Source organism: Prunus persica, chromosome G6 (assembly GCF_000346465.2).
Source record: "Prunus persica cultivar Lovell chromosome G6, Prunus_persica_NCBIv2, whole genome shotgun sequence".
In the NCBI taxonomy this organism is placed as follows: Eukaryota; Viridiplantae; Streptophyta; class Magnoliopsida; order Rosales; family Rosaceae; genus Prunus; species Prunus persica.
Window position 1 is genome coordinate 1,885,342 of NC_034014.1, and position 8,390 is coordinate 1,893,731.

General features: G+C 39.3%; 2 protein-coding genes across 3 annotated transcripts; both read right to left on the bottom strand.

Annotated features, from left to right (window-relative positions):
- Positions 1,083 to 1,504, bottom strand: LOC18772705 (arabinogalactan peptide 23). Its single transcript, XM_007206785.2, has one exon. The coding sequence runs from the start codon at positions 1,497 to 1,499 to the stop codon at positions 1,179 to 1,181; it is 321 nt and encodes a 106-aa protein (XP_007206847.2). The 5' UTR covers positions 1,500 to 1,504; the 3' UTR covers positions 1,083 to 1,178.
- On the bottom strand, positions 4,263 to 6,156 carry LOC18772666 (cytochrome c-type biogenesis protein CcmE). Of its 2 annotated transcripts, none has more exons than XM_007205691.2 (2): positions 5,141 to 6,156; positions 4,263 to 4,679 (listed from the first exon to the last, which is right to left on the bottom strand). In XM_007205691.2, exon 1 carries the CDS (start codon positions 5,920 to 5,922, stop codon positions 5,149 to 5,151), a length of 774 nt encoding a protein of 257 aa, XP_007205753.1. In that variant the 5' UTR covers positions 5,923 to 6,156; the 3' UTR covers positions 4,263 to 4,679; positions 5,141 to 5,148. The 2 variants fall into 2 exon arrangements, with proteins under 2 accessions (XP_007205753.1, XP_020422457.1); XM_020566868.1 differs by having other exon boundaries at positions 4,263 to 4,696.

Here is an 8,390-nt window from a genome sequence, read left to right on the forward strand (position 1 = left end):
AACAAATCTTAATTGGTTACTTATCTCTTACTCCTAATTAACCCATCTATCATTTTCAAAATCTCTATTTCTATATCCCCCTAAAATCTTGTCACTTTGCATATGTAGTGAGGTAAATGTCAAATTGATAAGACAAACGAAAACTGAAATATAAATGGCAGCTATATATATGCTTTTCATGCATCCTCCTACCTTGACAAGCTATGAATCTCATATGATTAGTGACACATCAACCACATGGTAGTAATAATGGTATCCATGGAACTCAAAATGCAAGCAAAGATTTACCTTTGAAATGTATTTAATTAAACTCAGGTTTGCAATTAAACCTGTCACTAAAAGACCCTCTTTTCTTCCTTCCTTTGCGTTTGTATCAAATCTTCTATCTTTTCATATACTTTCATGCCTAGCCTTTGCAATTCCAAAGTCTTCGCCAAGGAGAATTAGTTGAGTTGGTAAAGTTCGAGCCTTGCTACCGACAATCCTTTTTGGTTGGTAATTTATAAAAACACAACAAACAAAAAAAAGGCTAAGATCTCATTTATAAGTCCTCAAAAAGGTATTAGTATGCCATGGACATTGATAGAGTGAAAGGAAGTTAAAGGTGCGACCATAAAAGAAAAGCAACAAATTGATCATGATCAATCAATTTAGTGCTTCTGTTGGACAATTGCGTTGCTTGATGAATATTGGAAAAAGATGGCTTCACCAAAGGTAGTGTTTATTAGTATGTTTTACAAGATTTATCAAGAGAAACAGCAATTTGGTTATACACGCATAGAACCTAATGAGAACTATATTAGCATTAGCAAGACCGGTAATGGAACCTTAATTATAAAGTGTTTAGAATTTGATATTAAAAACACATTTCAATTCTGGTGCCTCAGCCAGGACTGGATTTATTGTGTCAAACAAATCCTATCGGCCAAAATCTTAATGTCCTCCTGGTCGATGTTTTTGATGAACTTGGACTAGATCTATTGTGTCATACAAATCACGTCGGAAGGGAAATAGTAGTAGGGACGTATTGCAAATTAAGCAAAGAGATTAAAAAGATAAAACAAATAAACAAAACACACCAAGAATAAATAGTGCTATATAAATAGCTTCATTTATTGGAAAATATATTAATTAGTTACACGCACGCATCCTCCTCTTGATCAGTTGATTAGACACATTTAGTGCAAGTAAAAGGCCAACAAGGACAAGAGTGAAGCTCCCACCATAGATCCAACGATGGGCATGTTTGCAATGGAGCCACTAGGTGTCGGAGCAGATGCGGCGGTGGTAGCTGAGGGGGAAGGAGCCTCCACGGGGGCACCGACCTTCGGGCTTCCGGCAGCCATAGCTGCGGACATGCAGACTGCAACCATGAGGACGGCCAAGGCAATCTTCTTCATCTCCATTTTTGTGGGTGTGGTTGATATTGAGAAATAAGCCTTGGATATGGAAATGTTAGAGTTGTAGTTTGAACGTCCTGAGGAAAATAGGGTGGCCATGGAGGGTATATATAGCTCTCTAGCTATGGAGCGTTTTGGGTATTTTTGGAAAATAGATTATCTGTTTGGGTCTAAATTGTTTATGGTTTGGAAGATTTTTGTGGAGTTGGTTGGTTTGTTGTGAATTTATGAGGGAAGGGTTCTTAGGTTACGTGTATGGTTTTGCATGAACGGCGGCTACTTAAGGGTACAACAAAGTACTAACAATGTCAAGATTTACAAGATGATAACGACATATAACAAGGATGCTGAGTGTGTCAAAAGATGAGATTAGGTTTGATTTTTGCATTTTAACATGTATAAAAATGGGTACGCCCAATGGTTTAAACTTACATTTATAAACAAATGATTAGATGAGTAGTAATGATCAAATGAGAGTCTTGTGACGGTTTCGAACAAAAGCATAATAAAATAGGGACTTCTCTTGTGGCAAATATTATTTACTCTCACCTTCACATCACAATAAGAGTTCAACTCTAGTCCATAAACGGTTTTTAGCTCAAATGAGGAAAAGCATTAATCTATGCACCCGATATACTATGTTCGATTCTCCCTCCCCAATATCACTTATATATCAAAAGAATGTTTTTTTTTTATTTATCACAAAACGTCCCTAAGGTTAACAAAAAGGCCGCAATCTAATAGTTTCGTTAACCTCAGGGATGTTTTGAGATAATAACAAAATCAAAAGAATTTAGTCCCCGTTTGGGATTGTTTTTTTTTTTTTGGGGGGCCAAAAACCTGCTTTACTTTAAAGTTAAGCAGTTTAAGGTGTTTGGTAAAAATAAAATATCATGATTATTTTAAAAGCAATGGTCTTTTGACAGCAGCTTTTAAAAGTAGGCTTTGAATTACTTTTCAAAGCTGTTTTCAAAAGAAGCAGAGATGAACTTTTAATGAATTTTTTTAATTCTTAAAATATCATCATTCATTTTTAAAAATGACACCACCTCCACTTCCGCATCCAACTCCACCACTTGCACCATCACATTCACTACCTCCACAACCACCGTCATTGCCATCACCACCACCACAACCACCACCGCCTCCACCACCTCCACCACCTCCACCATCACCTACTTCACCTCCACCTCCACCTCCACCACAACCACCACCACCACCACCACCTCCTCCTCCACAACCAACACCACCACCACCACCTCCTCCACAACCGCCATCCCCACCACCACAACTACCACAACCACCAACTCCACCTTCATCACAACCACCACCTCCACTCCATCACTACCACTAACACCACATGATTAATACATAACACTTTTAACATCATGTTTATTTTAATCATTATTCACAGTTGCAACAATTTTAAATTTACCAAACGGTTTTGACACTGCTTTTCGTACTTTACTTTATAGCTAGTTATTTTTAAAGCACAGTAGAAGTAATTTTTTTTTTAAAATGACAGCAATTCCAAATTTGGCCTTAAACGCTGGACTTCCTCTTCCTGCAAATAAGGGCGGAACATCATTTAGTTCTTCCTGAATTTTTCTTATACAACTTTAGCCCACCCATGAGCTCAACAGAACGTCCAACTCCAGCCCATTTTTCCAACGCTAGCCCAACCCATATTAGAAACCTAGTTCCGACTATAATTGTGTCAATGAATATTATTGTTGTTATTGCTTGAGGGTGTTATTTTCATTTTACCTATTAATAAACGTAGAAGACAAGATTTTTATATGAAGTGCAAATAAGTAAAAACATTTTCGTTTGGTAAAGCATCATATTTGAACTACAATTCTGTGTGGCACTGGCAACGAAACCTTTTCTCCTTTCCTTTTGAAACACAACTTTTGAACTCAACGGTTTTGATATGGCTGCTTTTACAGAAGAGAAGACAAGCCGACCAAGAGAGCCGTTGTGTTGCGGGGACCACATAAAGGAACAGAAGGCTGGCATTATATCATATCACCTTCTTATTGTAGGGGCCACAAGACGTAACGGGAGAGTAACGTTTCCATCCTCGTACGGAATTCATATTCCAATTTGAAAATTTTTTAAGTTTTAATTACGAAAAATTAAAATTAAAATTAAAATTTAAAGTCCTATAAATACCATGTTTCCAAGTCTCTCACCTTCCTCACTCTTCAATCCACCACACACACTCTCTCATCACAGTGCACTCTCTTTTTCTTTTGGTCGAATACTCTCTTTTCCTCTGTTCTCCTCTGTCTAGAAATGGCGCAATTTAGCAACTGCAAAGCTATGTTCTTGATGGTAATAGCCATGGTGCTTGTCTCAGTTACAGCTCAGGATACTGCGCCGGCTCCATCACCGGCATTGGACGCTGGAGCTGGAACTCTGGTGACAATTTCCAGCCTATACATATACTCTCCGGTGCTCTTCTCTCTCTTTGCGCTGCTTAGGCATTAGGGAGACTTGGACTGAGACTACTATATAATTATTATGGTATTTTTTGTATTCTTTTCTGCATGTATTTGTTATTTCTTAATCTTCCTAATCATTGGTTATGGATGTTATATTGCCTCACTATAAAATTTAGTACAGTGCTTCAGTGTGAGTGTGTCATTTTTAGCCTTTATTATTGCATTTCTAACGCCCATGGATTCCATAGCCTCGAAGATGCAAGCAACCTAAACAAGGCTAAATGCCAGTCATTGAGTTTGATTAACTACTTAAAAACAGCATCCTACTTCATTTCTAAGAGTCAAGGCAATGGCCGTTGTCGGAATGTGGATTTTTCGGCAAAATCACATTTAAAACAACATAAAGTAGCCTGTTGTAACTTGTAAATCTGAAATACTTATGGAAGTTCATAAAACTTGGTCACACCAATAATAAGTTATCATCTGCTGAGCAAAGAAACGAAATGCTCAGGCAGAAAAGTTTGCTAAAATTAGTGTTACAACCAAAACACATCCACCACAAGAATGCTAAAATGAATCATCCTACGGTATTGACACTGCCATCATTCTCAATCATATGAGACCTCACTAATTAAACAACTGGGGTTACAAGAGACGATTCCATTAGAGAATGTCCATCTGAAATCATCACTTTTTTGGGCAATAATGTCAATAGTGATGTGTATACGAATGGCAATTCCAAACTTAGTTTACGGCTCTGTTTTGAGTTTCTGAATAGGCCTACGTTTTGACTTCCAAACTTTTGACATTGTTGAGTGTAGAAAGCTGGGCCCTGAAGATGCATTCATACTTCAAAAGACCAAAACATAAACCAAGATAACAAATTGTTCAGACAATTCATAACAATCAGTGATTCATGTTATTGAACACAAAAAAAGAAGATCTCTCTGTTCTCAATAATTCGAAACATCTCGAATGTAATTCTCAAAATCAAAGCCAGAAACAATAACTGGCAGCATTGCCATTCTCAATTAATGGCATTATTCATCACTAAATTGATATGAAACACTACAGAATTCATCATGAATGAGATATATCACTCCAACAACAAAATTGGAACTCAAATTTCCAAACTTTTATCTCTCTTCCTCAACACCAATGCCTATTTCCGCACGGTCACCTAAGCTTAAATCAACTATCCAATTATCCAAGTGTAACCCATTTCTCCAATCAACTAATATATACTAACAAGAATGAAATATCACCAAAACAGATACAAATTTTAGCTCTTACCCATCCATCTATTCGCTTTTGGGGTTTTCAGACTCTCCACCACCTGCCCGACCGGCCTCGAGGAGCTTCTTGTTCTTCTCGATCGCCTCAGCGACTTCACCGGGCATGTACTTCTCGTCATGCTTTGCTAAAACCTCCGTGGCGGCGAAATAGCACTCGCCGCTCCTCGCCTTCTCCGAGACACTCTTCGTTGAAATCTCCCTTCGAATTTCATCCGTAAAAGGCTTGACGAAGCCCTCGACCACAACCGAGTGACCCTCCCGAAACAAATCAGGCAAGGAGCCTTTGTATCGGACCAATATATCGGTCATCAAATCGGTGACGACGAACTCCATCTCGGGCGACGAGGCGGGCTGGAGCACGCTGCCTTCGAGGACCAGACCGCCGATCCTGAACTTGCTCTTGCTAGGGTTTGCTGAGTATTTCTCTAGAGCGTCGGTTGGGGTCACGTAGAAGACGAGCTGGTCTTGGAAGCTATTGAGGACGATGACAATGAAGCCCGCGATGCAGCTGAAGGTTAGTGCATAGGTCCAAAGGCGTCGGGTTTGGAGCTGGCGCGCCCGGCCCGCGATGTCGACGGGTTTGGGCCGGATCGGGCCACGGCGAGAGGTGGAGAGGAAGCGGAGAGTGAACGGGAGGAGGAAATTTGTTGAACGTTGGAGATGGGGGTCGAAGAGTGGGGAGAAGATCAACGGTGGAGATTGGATGAAGGGACGGGGGTGGATGGGGGTTGTGATGCGAAGGAGGTGGGATTTGAGGCGGAGGGCGATGCGATTGGCCATTGGGTTTTAGGGGGTGTTTTTATTTCTCGGGAAAGTGATGGAAAAGAGGGGTGAAAGTGGGGGGTTTGGAGAGGTAGTAGCAGCCCTCTCTCTGAAGAGAAGCTTCGAGTTATTCGGCCACGGTAGAGTTGACGAGGGTTTTTCAGAAGGATATGAAGGGAATTTGGAAAATGTTAATTCTTTTACGTTGGTTTTTTATTTTTTAGAATTATAAACAAACCAAAAAATAAAAAGAAAAAAAGAAAACAGCATCTGTTCCACGATGTGAATATATATATATATTTTTTTTATGAACACAAGTTTAGGAGAAGAGGAGGCTACTCTATCTCAAAGTCAGGGCATACTAAGGGCTCTTTGAGGACTTACAGAAGGTCTTAGCTCTTTTATTTTTATTTTTATAGATTACCTACCAAGAGAATTATCGACAACATGACTCGAACTTAAGTTTGGATAGCAAAAAGAATGATTGTTACTAACTCAATCGACCTTTGTTGGCTTCTACATTGTGATATTTTGAATGATCCACATTAACCCAAAATGTTGATTAAAAAAATTAACCTTAAATTTAAATTAGAAACTTTATTGAATTTCAACATAGTTTGGATTTATTAAATTGGATTTATGTTGGCGGTATTGGATGGGGAATTTCAATATAATTCCAACTTTATTGAAAATAGTTTGGATTTATGTTGGCAGTATTTGATGGATGATATGTTCCAATTTATCAGTGATTTTCTATTTTTAATGTGTGTGTGTGTGTGTTTTTTTTTTTGGTCGGAATCAAGTTTCATTGATAGAAAGGCGATGCCAATTACAAGATCGTGGAACTTATAAAACTAAGTCCAAACAAATGCAACAATAAAAGCCCACTAGAAATCAAACTCAAAGAGGCATAAAGTCTACAATTGGCATAAAGCAAGAGCCCCGAACTGACAGAAAGTCAGAGTACAAAACTAGCATAAAGCCAGAGCCAACCAAAAGCAAAAACACCACTAAACACCAAAGTAATGCTACCGTTACTTCCATGAAGACCGAGACATCGCCACCAGGACTAGTGATGAGTGAAAGAACTGCAAACACACCAAAACACATAGAACAAATACAAAAACTACAAATCTGAAAATCCCTCGCAATACATAAACCGACCATCACAGACTCAATAACTACTACAAAAATGAAACCACCAAAGCACCAAGAGGGAAACAACAATCAATCCAAGAACAAACCCGGGAAAACACTTCCCAAAGCCAAAGAAACCAACATCCTAATCAAGGAAGGAAGTGGTAACAACCCAAGAATGGAAGGAGGTGGTGCACACACCCGAGCAAAAGCTCTACACATCTTCCGAAGGAGACATGAAAAATCGTGTTTGGAATTAGTCTCTGCAGCCTATGGGGGTTGATAGATCCAAAAGGGAGATAGAGTTCTTGAAGAAGCCATATAAGAAGGGAGGAATTTAAAGAGAGCTAGGAAATAATTTTTTTTTTTTTTTTTTAAAAAAGGGAAGATAACTACTTATATCGAAATTAACGACCAATGGAGATAAGACACGTGGACAAAATAGGGCATTGGTAGAGAAGCCCTCGGCACCCAAGCCTGCCGATCAAGTGATTAGGGCAAAATCACCCTCTGGACACGTGGAGCATCTACAGTGAATGTCAACAATCCCAAATCGAAATTCTATACAATATGCACGCCTCTCAAGGCTTATAAGAAGGGGCACAAGTTCTAAAATGGAGGTAACTGAAACTTTTGGCATACTAGTCATCGCTCTGTCCAGATTATTTACTAAATCCGTACTTACTTAAGTATCGGAGAGCCTTCGGCCGGTACCACACCGGTGCCCTAGGTATTATCGAGCGTTTACTCCTATCAAGGCTCATGACATTCCAAAGGTCCAGACATCACCAAGTTGAGCCCAAAAGTGCCGAACCACTTTTTCGCATCAACAATAACAGATTGGAATGAAGAGGAAGATGGAATATGGAAATTAGAAATTGAAAGGGGTAGTGACCACCTCCCCCCTTGCTGCGTTGAAAGAGGGTGCAGCTTAATGTCTTAATTGTGTCAAATTTTGCAATTTTTTGATGAAATTGGGGGTAAAACCTCAAGAAATACAGAGCAATTAACTAGATCCAAATTGTAGCACCACTGAACAATACAATTAGCAAACACGTATCAAACTTTCCCATAAACTCCCAGCATATTATAGCTTGAAACCAAAGACGCCATAGGATGCGAACCAAGAGTATAGAATTCTGCATCAACTGAACAGATTACGAATACCCCCATATTTGAGCCTCAAATATCTGACCTCTGCAGAAATTAGCAGCAAACCCACAAGTCCAATCAATCCCCAAAGAAATCAAGTATAACTTCCCTGCACCAATGCATCCAAGAGCACTTTTTATGCGCAAATTTTGCACTTTTTAACCCCTCGCAACTTCTTTTTGAGCCACCCCATTCTT

What these genes read in the sequence shown, in the direction of transcription:
- LOC18772705 (XM_007206785.2), bottom strand. Translation starts at nt 1,499, where the DNA reads ATGGCCACCCTATTTTCCTCAGGACGTTCAAACTACAACTCTAACATT.
- LOC18772666 (XM_007205691.2), bottom strand. Translation starts at nt 5,922, where the DNA reads ATGGCCAATCGCATCGCCCTCCGCCTCAAATCCCACCTCCTTCGCATC.